The sequence below is a fragment of the Equus przewalskii genome, chromosome 4 (assembly GCF_037783145.1).
Source record: "Equus przewalskii isolate Varuska chromosome 4, EquPr2, whole genome shotgun sequence".
Lineage (NCBI taxonomy): Eukaryota > Metazoa > Chordata > Mammalia > Perissodactyla > Equidae > Equus > Equus przewalskii.
The window spans coordinates 17,618,218-17,643,928 of record NC_091834.1 but is presented as its reverse complement, the minus strand read 5'-3'; the positions used below and the strand labels follow the sequence as shown (position 1 = coordinate 17,643,928).

Below are 25,711 nucleotides of genomic sequence, written 5' to 3'. Positions count from 1 at the left end.
CTTGCTTTGTTCCTAGGGACTCAGTGCAGCCAGAAGCCAGAGGTAGGTGGTCAGGCCAGCAAGAAGTAGGTAGGATTGTCGCTTTACCAGAGGCAGGCCAGGCAGTTGGCAGCACAGTTGCGGGGTGAGTCCCGTGAGGCTGGGACTGTTTGTATCTCAAGAGTTGGCTTTGCACCTGCCTTGGCTTCTGGGTTCCTGCAGGTTCCCCAGACTGAGCTGCCTCCAAACCTCAGGCATCAGCTTGCTTCCAAGGGGGTGAAAGGGGGGTCTGAGACAGGCTGCCGATAACTGGCATTGACCACATGGAAACAGAGCAAAGCAGGTATTTTTCATTCCCACCCCAGCATTTATTGCCCCTGCTCTGTTTTGTTGTGGAAAATCCCAGACAAAGGTTAGGACCTGCAGATTGGAGGCATGAAACAGATGACCACACTACAGAATCGGCCCGAGGATGAGGTTGGCTCTGGTGTGGGATGATTAACCAGTCGGAGAGGTCAGGCAGGAGGCGGATCTCGGCTGAGCCCAGGAAGGCAGCAGTTTTCAGTCAGAAAGAAGAATGGGAAGAGGCCAAGACGCCTGAGGGAGGCCCCAGCAATCCCTGGGCTCAGAGCAGGAGAGCCTGGGGTGTAAGCAGATTTTGGGGGGGGGTAGCGGGAAGGGGGCTGGGGAGGTGGCCAGCTGGCAAAGTGGGGAGTCACGGCAGGGTTCCCTGTTTTGCATTTGGGGAAGTTCCTTTGCACAGCAGTGTGTGGACTTCGGCCGAGAGACGGTGTCCTGATTGCTGATTCTCACCTCGTATTGTGACAACCCTGTTTGTTGTCATCCTCTGTGAGTCTTATCATGTGCATGTGATTTATTACTAGTAATAAAGCGCGGGAATTTTCTGAATGACGTACCTTTTAATTAAGTAACAGGAGATTCAGGGTGTCCCTATGGAAACAACCGTTTGTCTTGCAGTCTGGCAGCCACGGGCATGGGAGCGCCTGTGCTCCTGACAGTCTTTTCAAGTGACTCCATAGAGTGTGGAGCCTGGTCCTCGAGTTCAAGGAGCTTTGTCATGTTGGGGGTTACCTGCTGTTTGCTAAGGTTCAGATTCCTTCTGCTGGTTTTGTGGGTAAGGCTGGTGGCAGATCCAGCTGACTTCTGGAAAAAGTATTTGTACCATACACCCCCAAACAGCAGAATAATGTGCTTCTAGCTCAGCCTGTAGACGCTGCTCTGTGCTCTGTCTCATGTTAGATGTCAGGGAATCAGAAATGAATGTGATACTGAGGGAAGGGATGTATGCAAAAATAGGACTGAGAGATGTCTGCAAAAACTAAAGTCTGAATATGCTATAGAAAAAGTGCATAATGATGAAAGAATCTAGAAAATGAATGAATGTAGAGAAAGATGAATAATGATCTAATTTGAGGGGTTGGGGGAAACAGGAATGAATGGGTGTCTGCCAGGTGAGGAATCAGAACCCACAATGGCGTGTTCCTGGTTTTTTGTAGTTGGAAGTTGAAGAACCACTTTGCTCTTCCACTGCAGAAACGGAAAGGTGGATATTCAGTGCCAGAATCTGAGAGGTTAATGCAGGCCCTTGAATCGATGGCTGGAATTTGCACATGTGTTAACCATAAAGGCCCTGGTCTAGCCCACCCAGACTGCTCTCCAATGCTAAGACATTTGGAGTTGCAAGCAGAGTTGAAGATCTGAAGTCAGAGTGTTAGACCAACTCAGGTCTGAGCTGTGGGTGCATCACAGGTCAGTGGAGCTGCCCCGGGCTGGGCCGGAGGCAGGTCAGGTCACTAGGCACCCCGCTGCTCGGGGTCCACAGTGAACCAGCCTGAGGCCGGAAGGCTCCCTAGCACCATCTGCTCCTGTGGAGGGGTCTCCACCCCACAGAAGGGGGGAGGTGGCCTCAGCTGACCATGATTGAGGCAGCCTTTCCTTCTTCCTAGGAATTAACATGCCAGAGGTTCTCCTGGTGGAAAGCTATCTGCTGCTGCGTGATGGTAGCCCAGGGCAACTCAGTCCCATGGGGGTCTGACAAGCCTTAGAAAAGAGCTGTGCTGTCTGTGGATCATGCCCACCCTCCCCTCCGGGCTGTCCTTCAGGCTAAGTGACCCTTCCACTTTCCAGGTGTCCGGCTTGCTCTTCATGTGACACCCTGCCCCCACCATCATTGCCCCCTTCACTTCCCACACTCTAGGTTTTAAATTTCCTTCTAAAATGGCAAAGCCAGAAAGGAAAAGGAGAGGCGGTTTTCAGGGAGCTGGACGGCACTGGGGATGGTGAGGATAGGAAGGGAGCCCAGGGGCCCAGCCCCCCAGGTGTGGAGAGCTTGCTGGAACCCTCACCTGGCCCTCAGCCCTCTCTAGCAAGGCGGTTCTTTGTTTTTCTTAGTTAAGAATCAAATTGGAAAGAAAATCTTTGCGCATTAGGGGGTTCCTTCTTTCCACTCCAAACCCACCGTTTGCTAGCAGGGTAGATTACCAGTGATACTGACCAACACAGATACAGGTTTACTGGACAACACGCAAGATTTTAAGATCCCGAAAGCCAGAGAGCCTATGGATTTTGATTTTAAGCTCCTCGTCTGCGTTCTTGGAGAGGTCTGAAATCCTAGCAAAGCTGCACCCCAGCCAAAGGCGTTCGTAAGCCAGTCGGATGGCGGGGAAGGCCTGCCCCCACCCCTGCCCTGGGAGGCGTTTCTTCACCACTTTCCCTGAGTTTGGCTGAGAAGCCTTTGCCTCCTCTCTGGAGCTGCGGTCTGCGGCGGGGGAGGGAGGGCTAATTCGTGTCAGATGGAGGGGCGCCAGGGGACCGTGCGCTCACTCGCCTGGCTTTTGTTCCTGGCATCTGACTTCTGACGGCAGGGTGGATTTGGAGGTGGTGGCGGCGTCCTTTCGGGCCTCCCAGGGTCGAGCTTTTCCTGGGACTCCCAGACGCGGAGGCCCCGGAGGCATTCCTGCCCAGCACCGCCGCCGCGGAGGGGTCAGCGCTCGCCGCAGCTGTCCTCGCCTGGCCGGGCCGGGCTGTCCGCGGGCTCCTGGGGCGGCCATGCGGCTGCGCGCCCTGACCCCGGGGCCGCCTGGAGGGTGCGCGCGCGGGGCCGGGGCTCGCCGGCACCGTCGCCAGGTGAGCGGGCTCTCGGATCCAGGCCGCTAGGATCCTGGGCGTGGGGGCGCTGGGCGCTGGGGGCGCTTGGAACAGAGGTGGTCGGCGCTTTTCGACCAGTGCGCGAGTGCCGCTGTGTGTGCGCGCGCGTACCCTTGTATGGGCGCGCGTGTGCAAGAGCATACGTGTGCCCGTGCATCGTCTGCGCGTGCACGTGCGAGTTTATTCGTGCTCTTTGTGCGCGTGTCCGTGTGTGCTCATATGTCCATTAGTGCGCGTGTCCTCTGTGCGAGCGTGTGCACGTTCGTGCGTGTGTCCGCGTGTGCGCCCATGTCCGTGTGTGCTTGCAGGAGAGGGCCAGAGAAGGAAAGCGGGGCTTTCCTGGTGGGAGGCGGGCACCCCGGTGAGCCCACATGTAGTGGGAGACAGTTCAGTTCAGGCTCAAGTTTCTAATCCAACTGCCTCTTGAACATGTTTCGTTAGACAAGTCTCCCGGAATGGAAGTAGGACATTAGCCATTATGGAGACTCGCTGCCCTTCCCGTTTCTTGCAAAGGAAAAGGGCACTTAGCTCTGGCTGATGTTGGGATGCGCTGGCCTGTTGCAATAGCACAGGTTGGCCAGGGCCACATTACAATCTGTGGTCTATGGCACCGTCCTCCACAGCGTTTGAATTGAGCAGAGCAGATTCCGGAGGCAGCTCCCCTCTAGGTTTAGCCGTTTCTTTTTTGAGTCTAATAATCAGGCATTTATTGCATTCGTTTTCCTGGAAACTTTTATAAGGTTCTGAGGAGTGAGAAGTCATCAAAATGTCAGCTACTTGACATCAGTTTGAGTTGTGCTGCGTTTCTTTTTTCAGTTTAACAGTCAAACACTATTGCTGAGAAGCCTAGGGACAATGTGTGGTGTGAGGAGGGCGCCCCTGTGTCCTGGGTCCTGTGGTGGTGGTGGGTGGAAACGTCCAGGGCAGGATATCCAGGGAGGTTTGAGGTCCACTTTGTCCATGTGGGACATTTTGTGGGCGTTTAACTTCAGAGTCAAAAGTTGATTTGTGTTTTTGCTCAGCGTATGCCTCCCTAGAATGCTTCTGAAGGCTTCTCAGATACCAAAATGCATGCCTAAGTCCTCTTTCCTGAGAGGAAAATATAGCTTGGATACTTCTGGTTTCACCTTTGTGTGGGTAACTGTTGCTGCCGCAGGGTTAGCCTAGCCACAGCGTTAGCTGGGAGAACCCAGCAGAGAGGGCTGCTGTTCTGCATTTCTGCATTTCTGCAGAGCAGAGGGTTCCCCTTCTGCACTCATGTGGAGCACTTCCTTGCTCAATTTTGCAGAGATTTTTCTTTCTAAAAAAGAGACTTCACGATCAAGACCAGCACTAATTACCGTGCACCCCTCGGGGAGTCCTCATGGAAGGGCAGCCTCGCTCCCTACCCTTCCAACTGTCTGTTCCTAACAATTAAATGCAATTTAGATTCCTGAACTGAGCCTGCTAAATGCTTCAGCATTGCGGGCTCCCCCTCCCCCGCACAGTCATGGGCCCCACCTCTGTGGGAGAAGGGAAAGCACGGTATCAGGTGAAAACAAAGGCCGTCTAATCCCGTCTAGGCTCATTTCACAATGGAGATGTTATGTACAGATGGAGCGTGAGCAGCTGTTATTACACTATCTGAAATGAATTCCTCAGGGATCCAGCCACTGAAATGGCTCGAGCCTCCCAACAGCACCTCTGCTGTTTCCTTCCTACAGCCTTCTAGCTGTGGCCCTGCTGGCAAGAAAACCACAGGAATACAGTGCCTCTTTCTCCCTGGTTGGAATAAAGGTGTTTGTAAGGAATAAAAGGTTACAGTATCCCCCACTGGCCCACAGACTACGGCCAATTCATTCAGTCAACAAATATTAATTGAGGGTCCCCCGTGCACTGTCTGCCAGGCACTGTGCAGGGCCTCGGAGGAAACTGCAGTCGAGCACAGGAGAGAAGACGTATAAACAGATAACTGAAATATGAAAAAAAAGTGTGTGCCAGCAGGGAGATCGTGACAGAGGGCTGTGTTTGTGAGATGCTTGAATGCCTACTCCTGTCTGAGCATGAGACTGGGGTGGAGGCTGGTCTGAGCCCGTATCCCTCATCTGTTGGCTGCGTGGTCTTGCATCCTACCGTCCATTTGGAGAAGAGTGATGGTCATGGTTACGGCACAGAAGGGCCCTGCCAATGTTGTGAACTTTGGGATGGCAGCGCCGTCGTCCCTCCTTTGCAGGCATTAAATACAAGACCCCTGCTATCAAAAAGTATACAGGCTCTTGAGAAAACCAGAAACGAATGTATGAACAAGCACCTAGTAACAGTGCCTTCCATGTACATAGAGTAGATCCTTATAGCATAGTCATTGTAGTAGTGGCTCTCAGTCCCAGCTGCAGATTAGAATCACCTGAGGAACTTTGAAAACATTCATATTCTGACCCCACCTCCAGATAGTCTGTTTTAATTGGTCTGCAGTAGAGCTTAGGTGGGGCTTTTTAAAAAACTCTGCCCAGGCGATCCCCATAAACTGCCAGTGTTCACAGCTGGTACCTGGTATAGCATTTGGTCAGGCACAGTAGCTCTGCTAATAGGCATGGAGGGGAGAGTATCCTTTCCCTTGGAGAGAGGTTGTGACTTGCCCCCGGATCACAGAGCTTGTACTGCAGGTGGCAGAACTGGTGCGAAGCTTCTGCTTGGTGCAGGACACTTTCCCTCTTTTGATAGGCATGCTGACATCAACAAAAACACCAGGAGATAGGGGTTTAAGTGACAAGACTGCTCTAGGACTATTGAGGAACTCAAAGTGGTCAGGAAGGACTTAGGGGAGGGTGGGACTAGAAATGGTCGTGCTAGGAAACTCAAAGTTGCCAGCGTTCCAGGCAGCTTGAATTGCATGGGAAAGATGGGGTGGCCAAAGTGTGCTTTAAAGTTGGAATGGCACTTTGGCATCAGCCTCTGCCAGTTCCAGTCCATTGGTAGTGGCTTGCGGAGTTCTCCACTAAGAAGGCTTGTAAGGCCAGCTGGGGATGATAGCCATGATTGATTAGTTAGGTTTGCCATAGGTCAAGGAGTAAAGGTTGCGGACTGTGTGCTGAGTATTTGCACTTTGATTGATCTCAGGGGAGCATGTGCTTTGTTGAAAATTAGGATTCAAAGTGTTTGTTCAACATCTCATATTTGTTAGTTATATAGAATCCCAAGGGTACACTTTGGTTGAAACTCAGTTTAGTTTTTACACTGAAGACATGTTTTCAAAATATAATGGAGAACTTGTCAAATGGTACACTTCATATGTGCAGTCTTCAAAGTTGTTTTGGCAATTCTAGGTGCTTTGCATTTAAATATGAATTTTAGAATCAGTTTGCCAACTGAAAAAAAGTCCCTCCGGGGATTTTGATTGAGACTGTGTTGAATCTGTAGATTATATGGGAAGAGTTGCCTCTTAATCATATTGAGTCTTCTGATCCATGGCCATGGTATATCTCTCCATCTGTTTAAATCTTCTTTAATTTCTTTCTGCAGTGTTTTATAGCTTTAGTTTATAGGTCTTTCACATCTTTTGTCAGATTTATCTCGAAGTGTTTAGTGTTTTTGACGCTACTGTATAGGGTGATGTTTTTTGAATTCCAATTTCTGAATGTTCATTGCTACTATGTAGAAATACAATCAGTTTGTACATTCATTGATCTCCTGTCAACTTTGCTGAACTCGTTAGTTCTAGAGCTCTTTTGTAGATTTCATCACATTTCTCTACATAGACAATGGTGTCATCAGTGACTAAAGATAGTTTTCTTCCTCCTTTTCCAAATTGGATACCTTTTACTTATTTTTCTTGCCTGATTACACTGATTAGAACCTCTAGGACAAAGTTAAATAGAAGTGCTGATTGCAGACATCCTTGCCTTGTTTCAGAACTTAAAGAGAAACCCTTCAGTCTTTTATCATTAAGTATGATGTTTGCTGTAGGTTTTACTTAGATAATTTCATCAAGTTGAGGAAGTCCCTTTCTATTCCTATCTGACTGAGGGTTTTTATCAGGAAATTGATGTTGGATTTTGTCTGTTTTTTTTTTTCTTCTTTTTTTGCGATGATTGAAAGATGGTGCAGGTTTCTTTTTTAGTTTGTTGATTGATATTTAAACATTAAAGCAACTGTGCACTCCTGGGATAAACCCTGTTTCCCATCAAGTATTATTCCATGGGCTCCTTAGAATTGTGTTCTTTAGTTTCCAAATATTTGGGGGAATTTACAGAGATCTTTCTGTTTCTGATTTCTAATTTAACCCCATTGTGGTCAGAAAACACATTTAGTATGACTTGAATGCTTTTACATTTTAGACTTGTTTTATATCCCAGAATATTGTCTACCTTGGTAAACGTTCCATATGCATTGGAAAAGAATGTGTATTCTGCTGCTGTTGGGTCAAATGTTCTGTAAATGTCAATTAGATCAAGTTGTTTGATACCGTTGTTCAAATGTTATGTATCCTTGTTTATTTTCTGCAATAGTTATCAATTATTATTATTGATAGAAAAATAATTGTTAATTACTGAGGAAGGGTATATTAGTTTTCTAGGGCTGCCATAACAAAATACCACAGACTGGGGGCTTAAACAACAGAAATTTATTTTCTTACAGTTCTGGAGGCATGGAGTCCAAGATCAAGGTCTTGACAGGTTTGGATTTTCCTGAGGCCTCTTTCCTTGGTTTATAGATGGCCGCCTTCTCACTGTGTCCTCACCTAGACTTTTCTCTGTGTGCGAGCCTCCCTCGTGTCTCTTCTTCTTCTTTTAAGGACACTAGTCCTGTTGGATTAGGGCCCACTGTAGTGACCCCATTTTACCTTCATCAGCTCTTTAAAGGCCCTGTCTCCAACAGCCGCATCTGGGGTTAGGGCTTCAAGCTGTGAATTTTATGGGGACATAATTCAGTCTATAACAAGGGGTAATGAAATTTCTGACTATATTTCTACATTTGCCTTATTTCTCTTTGCCATTCTATCAGTTTTTGCTTCATGTATTTTGAGTTTTGTTATTAGGTGCATACATGTTAGGACTGTCTCTTCTCTGGGTGCATTTACCCTTTTGTCGTTGTCACATGCCTTTCTATATCATTGGTAATATTCTTTAATCTGGAATCTACCTTGTCTGATATTAATATAGCCATTTCAGCTTTCATTTGATTAATGTCATCATTATATATTTTTTCTGTCCTTTTCCTGTAAAAAATATATCATCTGAGAATTCCTGCCTTTTTATTAAGGTATTTAAGGTATTTACATTAATGTGATTATCAGTATGGTTTAAATCTGTCATCTTGCTACTTGTTTTCTATTTCTCTCACCTATTCTTCGTTCTTCTTTTCTCTTTTTTCACCATTTTTAGATTAATTGAACTTTTTAAGTAATTTTGTTTTATCTCCTTTGTTGGATTATTACCTTTAACTTATTATTTCAGCAGTTGCTATAGGGTTATCTTTAGCTTATCACAGTCTGTCTTCAAGTGACAGTCTACCACTTCATGAGTGTTATGAGAGCCTTACAATAGCATCCTTCCATTTCTCCTTTCCTGAACTTTGTACTATCTTATCGTAAAAATGACTTTTACATATGTTAAACCTCATATTACATCATTATTAGTTTTTGTTTAAACAGTTAATTATCTTTTAGTGAGTTTCAAATAATAAGAAAAAAATCTTATATATTCATCCATGTAATTGCCATTTCTGGTGCTCTTCATTCTTTTGTGTAAAGCCATTACTTCCATCTGACACCATTTTCTTTGTGCCCAGACTATCTTTAACGTGTCTTGTAGTATGTGTCAGCTGGTGATAAATTATTTCAGCTTTCAGCTTTTGTATGTCTTAAGAGTTTTCTAAGTCACTTTCATTTTTGAAAGATATTTTTGCTGGGTATAGAATTCTAGATTGGGAGATTTCTCTCAGTACTTTATGTTGTTCCACTATTTTCTCACTTGCTTTTTTTTTTTTTTATGTGAGAAATCTGCTGTTGTGCTAATGGTTGGTCCCTTGTATGTAATGTATCTTTTTTCTTCCCTCTGGGTGCTTTTATGATTTTCTCTTTATTGCTGGATTTGAGCAGTTTGGTATGTGCCTTGGTGTAGTTGCTGTCTCATTTCTTGTACTTGAGATTTGTTGAGTTACTTGGATCTATGGGTTTATAGTTTGCCTCATATTTTGGAAAAGTTTCACCCATTATTTCTTCCAACCTGTGTCCCCCCTCCCCCGCTGAGACTCCAGTTACACATGTGTTAGGCTGCTTAAAGCTGTTCCACAGCTCACTGAGGCTCTGTTTGTTTATCTATTTATTTATTTAGTTAGGTTGTCTCCTTTTCTGTGCTTTATTTTGGGAAGTTTCTACTGTGATGTCTTCAAATTCACTAATCTGTTCCTCTACAGTTCTGATCTGCCAATAATCCCATCCAGCATATTTTTCAGAGACCTCTGATTTTTACATTTTCTTCTTTAGATGTTTGATTTGTATCTTTTTATGCCTTCGAAGACTGTACTTAAGTTTTTGAACATGTGGAACATATATGTATATATTTTTAATTTTATTGAGGTCATACTGGGTTTTAACATTGTGTAAATTTCAGGTGTACATTACTATATTTCAGTTTCTGTATAGACTGAATTATGTTCACCACCAATAGTCTAGTTTTTAATCCGTCACTGTACACATGAGCCCCTTTATCCATTTCGCCCAATCCCCACCCCCTTTTCCTCTGGTAACCACTAATCTGTTCTCCTTGTCTGTATGTTTACCTTCCACATATGAGTGAAATCATATGATATTTGTCTTTCTCTGTCTGACTTATTTTGCTTAGTGTAATACCCTCAAAGTCAATCCATGTTGTGCAGATGGCACAATTTTGTCTTTTTTATGGCCGAGTAGTATTTCATTATATATATGTAAACCACATCTTCTTTAGCCAGTCATCTGTTGATGGGCATTTGTGTTGCTTCCACATCTTGGCTATTATGAATAATGCTGTGATGAACATAGGGGTACATCAATCTTTTTGTATTGTTGATTTCACATTCTTTGGATAAATACTCAGTAGTGGAATAGCTGGATCATATGGATGTTCTATTTTAGTTTTTTGAGAAATCTCCATACTGTTTTCTATAGTGGTGGCTAGATACCAGATAATTTTTTTATTGGACACCAGACATTATGAATTTTATTTTATTGGATGCTGGATCTTTTTTTTTATTTCTACAGATATTCTTGAGTGTTGTTCTGGAATGCAGTAAATTACTTGGAGATATAGTCATGCATCATTTAACATTGGGGATACATTCTGAGAGATGTGTCATTAGGTAATTTCATCATTATGCAGTTATCTAGAGTGCACTTACACAAAGCTAGATGGTAAAGCCTACCACACACCTGGGTTTTATGGTAGTAATCTTCTGGAGCTGCTCTTGTGTACGTGGTCTTTGTTTGACTAAAATGTTGTTATGTGGTCCATGACTATAGTTTGATCCTTTTGGGTCCTGCTTTTTGGATATGATAGGCAGAACAAGAGCAGTCCTCAGTCTAGAGTTAGTCATTCCCCACAGTCAAAGCAAGATCCTTCTGTGTTTTCTGTGCAATAATTCCTGAATCTTGTGGTTTTCTGATCTGGCTGTGGGAACAGCCACTGTTCTTACCTCTTTGTGAGTGTTGAGCACTATTTCCTCTAATCCTTTCTGGCAATTCTTTCCCCAGCCTTGGGTAGCTCCCTCATGCGTGCATGTGTGCGCACACACACATACACACGTGCATGTGCTCGTCAATACTTGGCTGAATACTTAGGAGGGACCTTCTGCAGATCTTAAGAATTCTATGCAGCTCTCTGTTCACTGGTACTCTGGCTCGTGAATTCATGCTGCGTTGTTCTGCCTGAACTGCTAGCTGCTTCTCTCCACTCAGGTTGTACACTGGCTCTTTCTCCCTTCTCTGCATCGTGGAAACTTTCTTGGTTACTGGAATCTGGGGCAATCGTAGAGCTCACTTCATTTTTTCCTGCCTCTGAGAAACTAGATAGATTCATTTGCCTGTTCATGAACATCCTATAAATAGAATCATTCACCGTGTGCTTTTGTGTCTGACTCTGTCACTCAACATAATAATGCTTTTGATGTTCACCCACGATGTTATGTGTATTAGTAGCTTGCTCTTGTGTATACTCAGTATTTCACTGTGTGAATATACCATGGTTCGTTTTTCCATTCTCCTTTTGATGAACATTTGGGTTATTTCTTGTTTTGGGCACTTTTAAATAAGGTGTCTATGACCATTCTTGCGCCAGTCTTTTGTGGACATATGCATTTATTTCTTTTTAGTGTCCATAGGAGTGGAATTGCTGAGTCATAGGATTGATATAGAAGTAAAAATATTTACAAGAACTTGTCAAACTGTTTTCCAAAGAAGTCGTACCATTTGTTTCACATTCTTGATAACATTTTATCTTCTCAGTGAATTTTAGCTATTCTGATGGTGAGTAATGGCCCCAGTGAGTCCATGTGGCTATCAGTTACTGATAAAATACACTGTCCCATATCAGCAAAGGGGTATAATGATTGGTATTTGGTTTCTAAGGCAAATTGAATTTTTATAAGATTATCAGGTACAGCTTGACACTGCAAACATGAATTTGGTGGGTGAGTGGTTCATTTCCTGCCAGTGTGTGTGATGGATTCGATGCTATACTAGGTTTAAGGAGGAACCACGTATCTTATTACATGGGGCTTTTGACTGCTTCTCCTTCTGCAGAGGTGCACATCGGCTCAGAGGCCCTGAGGGGCCGGGAGAATCCGTCAGTCAGCTTCCTCTGAGCATAGTCGGGCTGTTCGCTAATCATTTCTTCCTGAGGGAAAAGTGTTAAGACTCTGGGAATGCGTGTGGATTACTTTGTCACAGAAGTAGGCGGTCGTGAGCCTCCACTCTGGAAGCCAATACATGAGCAACGTTGATTCGTGTAGCGCTCCTGATGCGCTCTGCCCAGGGGATTTACAAGCCGGGCGAGTCTGAGCTTCCATCTGGGACTCTGGCATCGGGAATGCTGACAGGGTATCCAGGCGCCCCTCGGGAATCCCAGCGTTGGCACGGTGGCCTCTTGTTCTTCTCTGTTTGCTTGGTTAAAGTTCCTATTTTAGCTCTTCACAAACTCTGCTAGATTTATTATCTCCTGAAAGGGAGAAGGGAAAGCAAATGAGCCATGAATCGTAGCGCTGACAGTTTCTCCCTGTACTTTTTCAGCCAGAAGAATTAGCTTCGAGTCTGCACAGTTTTAAGAACAAGGCCTTCAAAAAAGCCAAAGTCTGTGGAGTTTGCAAACAAATTATTGACGGTCAAGGGAGTTCATGCCGAGGTGAGTCTGTGTTTGTCGCTCTCGCTGATTAAACCGAAGCAAGGCAAACAAACAAACAAAAACCAAAATGAAAACCTGCTTTTGGGAGTTTCCGAAGTTAAATCCTGGAATTCCCCTTCTTACTCTGTGTTTACCCCCGACCCTCGCGGGGCAGGGGCTGGCCGTATTTACACAGATATGTGCTCACGAGGACATTTGTCCAGGAAGAGCATAGCTGTGCCTGAGGGAGGGGGGACAGCAATGAGTAGTTCTTGGCGGTTCGTGTCCGTTCTGTCGCGTCAGTAACTTGGCTGTTCAGTTGTACTTTCTGGTCTCTTACCGGACTTTATAAACAAGATTGTTTTGCTCAAGTCAGAGCTCACTGCGTTGTGTTCCCCTCAGCCTGTCAGACATTGCTCCCATCAGTAAGAGATCCACCCCTTCGCTATCTGATGCCTAAGCACTGGCTAATCAGGGCACCTTGCTATGTTTTGTGTTCGAACGTTAATAAGTCTGTATAGTGGACAAGTGAGGATGACATCTCTTGTTTTCCTTGAACCCCTAGAATCAGGACTGGGGGTTGTGGGTCCACATCATGGAGCAGAGGAGAGTTGGGGGATGGGGCCTCTGGAGAATGCTTGGGCTGCTCTTTGGCATCTTGTCATTGATGGATTTGGGATTTTCTCCATGGAACATTCTCAGTGCAGAGTCTCACCGGTGGGCTCCTCTTGTGTTGGGACTACCTCTTGGCTCCCCTTTCTCCCTGTAGACCCCCTGGCACTTGGTCCCTGATGGCTGCTTTGGGGTAGGGCCGTGAGGGCGAGACTTACGTTGGTTGGACTTCAGTGGGGTGAGGATGTGACCGGGAACCTCAGGGTGTCTTTCAGAGGTAAAGAGCCTGCGAGTGGGCGGGAATCTGGTGTGGCCCCCTCCTGGGAAGGGCCCTTTCGCAGTCAGTGCTGACGATGCTCTGGGAGCCATCAGCATGTCATCAGCTCTGGCCACTCCTTCCCTTGCTGCTGCCTTGTGTGGGCCTCTGCCAGAAGTCTCCTTCCTCACTGCCCCCCTGGGTGTCTCTATTTCAGATGCACCTTGAGGCCGTTACCTGTTCTCTGAGTGCGTGGGTCCCTCTCACCTCCCTGGAGGCAGCCTATGTGATGGGACCTGGGAGCTCCCCTTCACCTAGACTGGAGGAGCTGTGGCCCTGGGATGGAGAAGTCACTATGGGTGTGTGCCCTGGGCGTGGACCACGGCTAGGCCTTCTCCTACCCACCAGCACATACACACACAGACATGCACATGTAAACACGCACGTGCAAACACACACATGCAGACACACACATGCGCAAAAATTCAGAGGAGGGTGGCCTCGTGGGTGTGTCCCCTGGGGTGTTGATCTCGTTCCTTGTGACCTGGAGCTTGACTTTCCTTGACTGCACTGGGGTGATGCTGCGGCTTCCCCAGGGCTGTGTGGACATTCGTCTGTGGAATTCATTTAGGTCCACCTCCAGGGTGGAGAACAGGGTGTTTAAAATCTACCCTGAGCAAACTGGCATGACATCTGTATGGTCCAGAATGTTCTAAAGCCCGTATTTGTAAATGGCCCCTCACAGCCCATTGGTCGGCTTGGGTGGGTATCAGCCATTTCCCACCTTCTCTGAGAACTCCCTAGAGTTCCAATTTGGGGAGCTGGATCTCAGGATCCTGCCACATGCTGTCCCCAGAGGACCCTGGGCCACATGGCTGTGCAGAGGGGCAGCAGTCAGCTGGCCTCACGCAGCGCCATCTCGTGTCTTGTTTGGCTAACACCCCTCCAGGAATCCCGGTGCGGTACTGTTCTATCTCACGGGTGAGATACATTCTAGGCCCGTGGAGAAGACTTTTTTGACCCACTCACTTTTTCCCTTGAAGAAAATCATTCATTAACAGCTATCCTATAGGTGGCTTCTCTTCTCAAGCATGGTCATCCTCCACATGTCATTTCCATCCAGCAGGACACACTGCCACCGCCTCCTCGTGCAGGGTAGGAAGGCAGGGCCACCATGATGTGGCACCGATGCACCCAGCCCTGTGTCGTGCCTGGCATTTGGCCATGGTGGCTGGATGGTTGGAGGGAACATTGGCAGTAGAGAGAGATCAGGAGTTGGGCTCAGGTCCTGGTTCTGCCACCAGATCCCCTGGGTATCCTTAGACATGGCTTTTAGGAGCATCCTTCTTCTCAACCATAAAATGGATATGAAGATACTGGCTTGATGGTGGAGAGACAGAGCCAGCGAGATATGCCTGAGACGTGCTCATCCAACCGTGCCAAGATGACAGGTACAGGGCCACCCCGACTTGCCCATCAGATCACTCCTTTGTGCTGGCAAGCGGTGCGGCATTGCGCCCTCATGTGCCAGCCTGTTCAGAGGGTGTTGGTTCAGCTCTTCCGGGGGAGGAGCAGCCCCGTGTTTGCTGGCTGCAAGTCCTCCGGCAGTGGCTTTTCTCTCACGCTCACCTTCTCAGCGTGTATACGCACTAGCAGGTGTGCCCACATTCCTCGTTCACTCCTTGCCTCTCCTGATGTCATCTCCTAAGGCCACGTTCTTCTGCTTTGAGCCCTCCAATTGCGAGGACATGTATGGACTGTCCTTGTGGAGCTGGGGCCTGTCCTTGTGGCCAGGTGGTGGCATGTGCTTCCCTGGAGCACATGGCTGCTTTTAGCTGAGAGCACTCTGGTGGAGGCCACCTCCTGGGCAGGCTTGGGAAAGCTATACAGACTGTCCCGTCCGCGGCTGGAGGAAGCAGCTGCCTGGATGTGGGCTCGGGAGAAGTCCCCAGGAGCAGGTCCACGTAAAGGATGAGGCCCATGTGCTGGAGGAAAGTCAGGGAGCACCTGCACACTCAGGTCCCTGAGATGGATTCCAGGGCATGGTGGTAGGCAGCATGGGAAGGAAGGCGCAGTGGTAGGTGCTGTTGGAAGCAATGCATTCTGATTCTGGGAGACGGCTGTGCTCCTCTCGTGAAGAGCACAGGGTGGGTTCATAGTGGGGGGGAGTGTTGTCCCTCGGGCACGTATGAGTTAGGGTTGGGGACTTGCCTATATCACTATGTTAGCGACATATCTGTAGATGTTTCTAGATAGATGTTTTGTAGAGGCAAGCTACATCACTATGTCTGCTGTCTTCTACACGGAAAAAGATTTTATAGAACTCCTTGTAGGATGGAAGTGAAAAACATGTTGTGAGATTACCCAATAGGTTATCATTTTTATGTACATTACTTAATAATTCTGTTAAACGATAGTTACTCTTTTCCTTTTTTGAAATGTAAAGGCCTCTATGTGCCAGGAATCTTTTAGACATTTAAAAAAATTAAATCAGTGTGCGTGCGAGATGCCATGAAGCTGTTCCAGGGTGATCGCAACAGTCTCTTAAAGATGCCATCATCTGCTTCAGGACAGTAGGGTGTATGAGCGGAGATGCTAGGTGCAGGTGAGGTGGTGTGATATCAGTTCCCGTCCATCTGCAGAGCAGGGCCAGGCGCTAAGAGGATGCTTGCTGCATCATGGACCGTGACTGCTCACAAGGTGCATTTACAGGCAGACCCCGCCCTCCTCTGCTCTCTGGACTCGTGGCTTGTCTTTTTCCTTCCTAGTTCTTTTTTTGACGGTCTAGCGAGGAGTGCTCTGTGGATAGTTGAGGGTGAATCAAGGGTCTCAGAAATCATACGGCATGGGAGAAACCAAACCGACAGGAATTTTACTGACCTGGATTTTAATGACAAAGAGACTTAAAATATGTATACCGAACCCCTGCAGAGAAATCTGGAAATTCCATATAGAAGCAGAAACAACTCCAAAGTTTGTAGATCTCTCCCTCTGCTCAAAACTTAGGGAGAGTTGTAAACCTTTCCTTCTTACAAAAGCACAGCTGAGATGCCAGGAATGCTCAGCATGCAGTTTGTGAGGACAAAACATGATAAATTTTGTAAGATTTTAGCAGAGTGCCTAGCATGGAACAGATATGCCGTAAATTGCAATTATTATCAGTATTTTTCTGAGATTTCTTTCGAAGTGACTTCTCTGATGTAGTGGTTAAGACTCTAAGTTCTGCAGCTGTGCTGTCCAACCATGGCCACCAGCCGCACATGGTGGCTCTCGGGCATGTGACACATGGCTGGTCCACGCTGGATGTGCTGGACGTGCAGAGCACACTGGGTTCGGCAGTCATAATGTGACAAAATGATGTAAAATATCTCATTAACAATTGTTTTAACAATGATTACATGTTGAATGATAATATATCAGATATATTGGGTCAAATGAAATCTATTAATAAAATTAATTTGAAATTACTTATGTGGCTACATTACACCCCTGTCAGAAGCCAAGAGCCAGCCAGATCTGGGTCTGAATGCTGCTCAGCACGCCCGGTCAGACACCCTGGGCTTGCAGAGGGGGTTGGGACCAAGTGCTCTTAGCTCACTAATTACCTGCCACCATCTCCACCGACGAGGTCCTGGGTGCCTGTGAGGAAGTGGGCTGGGGAGGAGAAGGGATCCTGGCATCGCCGCCTTTGCCTGGGGAGGGGCAGGTGTCCTGTCCGCACTGATGCCTGGGGACCCAGATCTGTCACTAGGAGCTGACTATGTGGACAGTGTGGACGACAGAGCACAGCCTCTGCTCCCCAGCCTACCTTTGCTCTGTGCTCGTGGCCACCTCCTGAGCTGGGCCCTTCTCCGTTGGCCACCCTGTGCCTTGCCTTCCCTCCTTCCTAACCTGGATTTGACTCTTTGGCTTGGAGGTCTGCTCTCGTTCTGAGCCACCTTCTCCTGGGCACCCTGCTCCTCTTGCTGTCCCCACTGAGAGAAGGGTGTTTTTTTTTTTTTTTTTTAAAGATTTTATTTTTTCCTTTTTCTCCCCAAAGCCCCCCAGTACATAGTTGTATATTCTTGGTTGTGGGTCCTTCTAGTTGTGGCATGTGGGACGCTGCCTCAGCGTGGCTTGATGAGCAGTGCCATGTCCGCGCCCAGGATTCGAACCAACGAAACACTGGGCCGCTTGCAGCGGAGCGCGCGAACTTAACCACTCGGCCACGGGGCCAGCCCCAAGAGAGAAGGGTGTCTTAACTGTTGGTTAGCTTCGTGTGTTTCAAAACATCTGCCTTCGTGGAGAGGGCAAGGGCCCTCCAGGTAAGCCCCTTCCCCAGGCACAAGTTTCTCCCCAGCTGAGACTTACCCGTAGGAGAAGAGTTGTATTCTCTGCATGGGTTTTGCCCTTAGGATTTGCAATGACACCTTTCCTTTCAGGTTTCCTTGTTGATAGTGGGTTGTCCTACATTGCTGGCCAGCAGCCCTTGTAGGGTGAGTGCTGGGATCAGAAGAGGGACTTGCTGGAGGTCCTGGAGCAAAACAGCGCAGCGGGGGCATGTCTTCCAAGATTTGATGGTTTTGTTTTCAGGGATCGCTAGATCGGCTCCAGATGCAACTCTAGAATTGGCACAGCCCGTGCCTGTCAGGGGAAAGATGCCTTTGCAAGAGACCAGTCTAAGCGGCATAAAAACATTAGAGTTAGGTTTTTATGTGTGTTGCTGTTGTTGTCGTTGGGTATCTTCAAAGGGAGTCATTTTAGCTGTTGTTCTTGTCAGCATTCTGAGGAGCTGGCCTCTCCCCTTCCGCGCGGACATGCCTGTAGACGGGCAGGGGCAGGAGGTGGGGATGCCGCTCACAGACTGGAGCTGGGAGCCTGGCAGAGTCAGGGACTGGCTCCTCCAGAGGAAGCTATGGCCCTGGATGGGCTGCATCTCTTCCCTGGTTCTCAGTCTGATGATCTTTACAATTTGCATGTTGAGTAATTAATCTCCAGGATTGCTTCCTTTTGTCAGTAAATGTCAGTAAACATAGAGACCATAAAAAGAGACCATTTATTAGTTTCGTCTCCTTGTAATTTAAATACATGTCATATGCATTTGTGTGTTAAGCCTGTGTATGTGCCCCCTATAGACAATAAGGCGTGCCTGTTGAGTGTATTATCTAAGTAATCACATGCACCGGCTCTGTGAGGTCTTGGTAGAAGGGCCCTTTCTTTGGCTCATTTTCGGAGAAGCAACAGGGTATGGTAGAGGGGAGCATGGACTATGGAGACAGGTTGCCAGCATTCCCAATTTGTCTCCCTGTGCTTGAACTTTCTTTTAGGGTCATTGTGAGTAACAGATTAAATACCTGTGAAACACAGTGAACATTGACTGGCTCAAGAAAGTGTCCAATAGTGTTAGTGATGCTGATGATGTTGTCATTGTTAGTTATGGTGATGAGGGTGACGGTGGTGATGATGATGATGGTGATGGTGGTGATGATGCTGTTTATGCTGCTGACGATAATGGTGATTGTGATGGTGATGATAGTGATGATGCTGGTGTGGTGATGGTGGTGATGGCGGTGACGGTGTTGGTGGGGTAAGTTTAGGGGTGTATTCTGTGACTCAGGCCCATATTTTTACTGTTCCTTTTCTGGTTCATTCTTGACTTTCAAGTCCCTTACTTTCACATTTTAACCTCTTATTTTGCCACAAATTTCGTGTGTTGCTAAATTAGAAGAAAAAAACTCATTTTTAAGGAGCTGTTATGCTCGCACGTAGAGGCTCTCTTATCCCTACTTCTGGAACTTTAACTACAGGCAAAGCCAAAGATGGAAATGATGGTGAGCGATGGAGTTAAGTGTCTGGTTATAGTTCGTCTCGTGCTGCTCAAAACCCTGCTGATGTGGCTTTAGCCCTGTGCCCTCACTACGAGTTAGGGCTCTGTGGTAACTTGTTCTCCCTACTTCATTGAGTTCCCTCGGGTGGTTTAACATGGTCCAGTTTCCACTGATAATCCTTTCACAAACCCAACCTGGTCATATTTTAGATAGGCCAGTGGAGGGCACTGGTATGGGTGACTTTGGTGTTCTGGTACTGAGTGGGTGTCCAGAGTTGTGAGTTCTGGGGGATTTGGCCCCAGGGGAGATGGAGCCAGGAGAAGGCAGAGTCAGACCAAGCAGAAGTGATCTTGTTGGAGAGGTGGTTTGCCTGGATTGAATAGTGGAATAGGAGAGAACAGACTGGAATGGAAAAGAATGGCACAGACTAAAGGAATGCTGTGAAGAGGAACAACTCTAGGAAGGAGCCTGATGGAAATGAAAGTTGAGAAAGGAAGCAAAAAGGAGGCCAGAGGGAAGGTGGAATGGAGGGAGTTTTGTAAGGAAGATTCGATAATGATTTTTTTCCCTTCAGTTAATCTAACACATATTAAGCACCTGCTAGGATAAAAAGATGAGAAAGTTGTGTGTTGTCTTTGAGGAGCTCACAGTCTCTGGGGAGGAGTCCGCCCTTTGAGGAGCCCACAGTCTGGGGTGAAGTCCTGTGTTTGCAGCCATCAGGTTCTGAGGGAGAAGTCTTGTCTATGAGGAGCTCATAGTCTGAGGGGCACCTCCTGTCTTTGAGGAGCTCACAGTCTGAGGCTGGGAGTCCTTCTGTGAGGAGCTCACGATCTATGGGGTGGGGCCTGCTGTTTTGTGAGGAGCTTATGGTCTATGAGGGGAGTCCTGTCTGTGAGGAGCTCAGGGTCTAAGGCGGGTATCCTATCTGTGAGAGCTCACAGTCTACGGGGGGTATCCTGTGTTTGAGGCCATCACAGTCTATGAGGGAGTCTTTTCTGTGAGGAAATCACAGTTTGATGGGGGCATCTTATCTTTGAGGAGCTCACAGTCTGAGGGGGGTGTCTTGTCTCTGAGGTCATCACAAAGTACACACATTAGTTGATTAGAGTTAAAGGCTTGGGTGGATGGGCAGGTCGGTAGGTATATGTGATTCAGTGCTTGCTTTGTGCCAGGTGCTGTATTAGAACCCAGGACATGGTGGCAGTTAGGACCAACAAGTCAAGGAGAGAGCAGTGCGGCCAAGCGGTGAGTGTGGCATTGGGCCCTCTGCCCGGTCCCCTCCTGTCTCATGTAGCCAGTTACTGGGGACGCGGAGAGGCTGGCAAACTTGAGGGTGGATGTGCGAGAAGCAGAGGTGACGCCCAGGGCTCATCTCTCACTTGGTAAATATGTGTGGAGGGTTGTGTAAAAGGTCTGACAAGCTGTGAGACAGTGGCCTGGATTCCCAAGGCTCCTGGAGACATTCTGAAGAATAGCAGTTCCAAGACAACATGTAAAAATGTCGGGTGTTGCAGGCCAGATGCTGTGGGCAGTTGCCTCTTCAGTGGGAGCCAGGATTCTTCCCAGGACTTTGGAAACCCCGCTTGGACCAGGGAGCCGACTGTGGACGCAGACCCTCGGCGGTGCAGGCAAGCGTCCTTGTCACTGATTCCGGGAAGCCCATGAGAAAGGCGCTCGCCACACACCCCTGTCAGACGTGGGGATAAGCTAGGGGTGGAGAAAGAACAGATCCCTGATGGGAAATGCTTGGAGGAGCCGACTCTGGACCCAGTAGCATTGAACTCCACCAACTTTTTCACTTGACGTTTCCCAGCTTTGCATTTTTGCAAGTCAGTGGATGACAACTGACATCTCCTTTTATTGTATTTTTCAGTTATCTGGTTATGACTGAGGGCTGAGCATCTAAAAAGACACAGAAAACTGTACTATTTGTTTAGTAAAGTAACCTTTCAAATCCTTTGCTCAGTTAAAAAATTAAATTATTTTATTTTCTCCTTGATTTCTAAGAATCCATTATATTATAAATATTAATCTTTTAGTGTATTATATTAGGCAGAACATTTGTCAATTTTTTATGGATTTCTGACTTACAGAAATGCCTGTTTCTTCTCATTCTACCTTAATCTGTTGCAAAGGCTCCAGGCAGTTGCTTGTCTGATTTTGTTTGCGGAGCATTTATCATGTGAAAGTTTTAAGATTTGGCTTGTTCACATCTCCCATCATTTCGTTTAGTTTCTATTTTTATTCCTTATTTAGGAATGCCCTCCCTTCTCCCTGGTCATAAAGACGTTCTACAATATTTTACTACAGTATTCATTTCTGCTTTTCCAATTCTGGTCCAATTTCATGGTTGATTCCTCTGGAATGCATGTTATTTATGCTATTTTCCATGAGTGAGCCAGGTTTCCCAGCATGACTTATTACACCATTCGACGTCTCTTAACCGAGTTGTAACGACGTCCGTCTCCTCTGCTGCGTTCTCACGTGTGGATGGGCCCGTCGCACGAGTCTGTTTTTACAGAGTTTCTTTTATACTGTACAGTTTTATATCTTTTCACTTTGCCCATTATAAGCATTGTCATGTATTAGATTTTTAGAAATCATGATTTTTCAATAGCTACTTAATATTTTATTTGTGAGTATGTAACTTTTCCTTTTTTCATTGCTTCGGTAACTTCTTTTTTTCATGGCAGAAAGGAATCTTTGGTATCACTTTGTTCCACTCCTCATTACATCAGTGAGAAGAGTGGCACTGTTGTCTCTCCATGTTCTTTTTGCACTTGTTAGCTGTGACTAAATAGACAGGTCGGGTCTTGCGATCTGCTTCTTCAGTCAATCTCTTTCAACATTGTATTAGGCAGGGTTCTCCAGAGAGAGAATCAAGAGGATGTGTATAGAGAAAGAGATCTGTCATAAGGAATTGGCTCACGTGGATATGGAGGCTGAGAAGTCCCAAGACCTGCAGTCGGCAAGCTGTTGACCCGGGAGAGCTGATGTGTAGTTCCAGTCCAAGTTCAAAAGCCTGAGAAGACCTAGGTCCCAGTTTGAAGACAGTCAGGCAGAGAGATGGAACTCTTTCTTCTTCTGCCTTTTGTTCTGTTCAGGTCCTCAGTGGATTGGATGTGGCCCACCCTCAGTGGGGAGGACGATCTGATTTGCTCAGTCTGCAGACTCAAATGCTAGTCTCATCCAGAAACACACTCCCAGACACACCCAGCTGATGTTTGACCAAATATCTGGGCATCTTATGGCCCCGTGAAGTTGACACGTAAAATTAACCATCACAAACATGTTGTTTTGATTGAAGTATTTGGGAAAATCTAGCCCCATACAGATATGTATTTGGAAAAGAAAGCATTTTAATAGCCTTTTCAGATTTTTGTGGATATTCTTTTTTGATACTACACCAAAACTCTAGTGATAGATTCTTAAAGTTTGGTTTCAATGTGGAATCTGGAACTGCTTCAAGGAGCTTTTCCTACTCTGCTCTGTTAGAATCCGTTGGTCTGTCTGGCACCTTGCGTGGATCCTTTACCCGGGCATGACATGACTGTGTAACATCATGCACTGTCATTTGGAAATGACTGGCTCACTGAGTTAAGTGGATCTTCCAAATATTGACACATTTATTGTACAATATCAAGAAAATCCCCACATTTGTTTATATCACTGTCGGTTTTATCAGAAAAGTCTTAGCAGTTGTCAAGCTCATGTTAATGGACACAAGTCCTCCAAAATTCTGCTTTCCATTTAAAATATCAAATTTTATCATTGGCCAAATGCTGTCAGCTGCGTTCCTTATCGTGATAGGCACACTTCATTCATTTTTGAAGATGACCACTCAAGTCTGAATGACCATATGTTGCTATTGGGAGTTCTTTCCAGTAAGGGTGATGCTCCCTGAGAGACTGGCTAGCGTAGCTGCCAGCTCACACTCTCACTGTGTGTCTCCCCAGGCCCACTGTCCTTCGCTGTGCAGAGAAGTGCCCTGGGCCCACGTCCCGTTGGTCTCACAGAAAGCTGAAAAAGTGAGAAGTGAATACTGATTAAGCGGTGGACAGTGAGCACCATATTCCACAGCAAAGAAGCAATACTTCCTAAAATCCCTCTACTGCATACCAAGTATGTAATTGTTCTCAAGAGATGTTAGGCATCTTCTGCTAAGTGTGTTGTCTCCCTGGATAATTTGCTTGGGTGTCGAGGTGGCAAGAGGTGTGTGAACCTGTTGGCAAAATATGACTAGAGGCATAAACCTGTGGAAAATACAGAAGAGAAGGGACCCAAGCTGTATCATGGGGGCGGTTTGGGCATTCATGGGAGGAGAGCTCAGGGTGCCATGAACACAGGGTCGCTTAAGAGTTCTGTGGAGAGAGGTCTGGGGAAGCAGAAAGAACATTCCAGCAACCTGTGAGCCTGGCATTGGATGGAGGATCTGGGCCTTGAGAGTTATTGGGTGCTCAGCACACAGGAGTGAGGGAAATTGTAGTAAAAAAAACCTCACAAGAAGGAGATGTTTAAAGAACAGAGTTGGTGTAATTCCGTGGAATCTTCAGAAACTGCATGGATAACAAGAGCAGAAGTGGCAACGCAAGGTGCGTCGATGGTGCACCAGCCAGCCCTGTTCTGTACTCTGCACATGCACTGCGTGTTCTGCTCTCCTCTCAACGACCCACTTCACAGGCGAGGAAGCTGAGCTCCAGATAGTGAGGCCTCTGTCCTCCAGTTTGGAGGATGTGTTAATGATTTCAGCAGGAACAAACTGGACAAGGGAATGAAAGGAAATGGGTACCAAGGCAAGTGGGTTTTTTTAAACCAAAGGGACATATTTGCCTTTAGGGTTAATGAGATTCTTTTCATGTAAGTAAGTGAAAATAAGGAGATTCTAAGGAAATTGTAATGAACATATTGTATAATGCATACATTTACTCCGTCTAAATTTAAAACCATCAGTAATGGTTTTAGGAGGCAGAATCACGAGCTTAGAATAACTGCCTAGTGCTGGGCCCAGAAATGGTGAGAGGTACATGTCTGAGTTTCAGTTCGGAATGGGGCACAGAGTCTCTTTGTTTTAGAACCTGCACAACATTGTGCTCCTTAGACAGACTGCTAGATTTTTTAAAAATGATTTTTTGTTAACTCTGAGTAATTCAAGACTGTTCCTATGATTAAAAGTTGCCTAGGTTTATAAAAGTCCAGTATTTAAAACAAAATACAATAGAAAACCATGAAGAGTCCACCAAAAAACTGTTAGAACTATTAAATTAATTTGGTAAAGTTGTAGCATACAAAATCAACATACAATATTCAGTTGCATTTGTATACACTAAGAAGGAGCTATCTGAAAGAGAAATCAAGGAAGTAATCTAGCTTTCAATAGCATCAAAAACAATAAAATACTTAGGAGTAAATTTAACCAGCAAGGTGAAAGACCTATACACTGAAAACTATAAGATGTTGATGAAGGAAATTGAAGGCCACACAAATAAATGGAAAGATATCCTGTGTTCTTGGATTGGAAGGATTAATATTGTGAAAATGTCCATACTGTGCAAAGTGATTTACAGATTCAGTGCAATCTCTATCAAAATTCTAATGGCATTTTTCACAGAAATAGAAAAATTCCTGAAATTTGTATGGAACCACGAAAGACCCCAAATAGCCAAAGCAATCTGAGAAAGAACAGAGCTGGAGGCATCACGCTTCTGATTTCAAACTATATTACAAAGTTGTAGTAATCAAACAGTAGGGTACTGACATAAAAACAAATATATAGATCAATAGAACAGACTAGCAAGCTCAGAAATAAACCTACCCCTATTAGATCAAAGGAGTCAAGAATATATAATGGAGAAAGGACAGTCTCTTCAATAAATGGTGTTGGGAAAACTGGATAACCACATGCAAAAGAATGAACCTGGGCCACTATGTTATACTCTACACAAAAATGAACTCAAATTCGATTAAAGACTTAACTGTAAGATCTGAAACCATAAAACTCCTAGAAGAAACATAGGTGGTAAGCTCCTTGACGTAGGTCTTGGTGATGACTTTTTGGATTTGACACAAAAACCAAAGGCAAAAATCAATAAGTGGGACTACATCAAACTAAAAAGCTTCTGCACAGCAAAGGAAACCATCAACAAAATGAAAAGGCAGTCTACAGAATAGGAGATATTTGCAAATCATATATCTGAGAAAGGATTAATATCCAAAATATATAGAGAACTGAATAGCAAAGAATCCCTAACAATCCAATTAAAAATGGGCAGAGGAACTAAATAGACACTTTTCCAAAGAAGACCTACAAATGACCGACAGGTACATGAAAGGGTGTCAACATCCCTACTCATCAGGGAAATGCAAATCAAAACTACAATGAGAGATCACCTCAGGCCTGTTGGAATGGCTGTCATCAAAAAGACAAGAGTTAGCAAGTTTGTGAGGATGTGGAGAAAAGGGAACCCTTGTGCACTGTTGGTAGAAATGTAAATTGTTGAAGCCACTATGGAAACCAGAGGTTTCTCAAAAGATTAAAAATAGAACTGCCATATGATTCA

General features: G+C 46.0%; 1 protein-coding gene across 22 annotated transcripts in view; it reads left to right on the top strand.

Moving 5' to 3' along the window:
- TNS3 (tensin 3) overlaps nucleotides 1-25,711 on the top strand; it is a 260,512-nt gene that overhangs the window by 36,228 nt on the left and 198,573 nt on the right. For 5 of the 22 annotated variants that reach the window (XM_070615538.1, XM_070615558.1, XM_070615550.1 and 2 more), the window contains exon 2: nucleotides 12,389-12,500. The exons of 2 other annotated variants lie outside the window; for them this stretch is intronic. Coding sequence is in view for 1 of the 20 variants with exons in the window: in XM_070615535.1 (XP_070471636.1) it covers nucleotides 3,049-3,126; nucleotides 12,389-12,500 (190 nt within the window). In the remaining 19 variants the exon portion in view is untranslated. Of the gene's footprint in view, nucleotides 1-506; nucleotides 627-745; nucleotides 829-2,604; nucleotides 3,127-12,118; nucleotides 12,238-12,388; nucleotides 12,501-20,326; nucleotides 20,400-23,110; nucleotides 23,277-25,711 lie in introns of those variants that run through there. 15 more of the 22 variants (XM_070615542.1, XM_070615543.1, XM_070615540.1 and 12 more) reach the window with 15 other exon arrangements.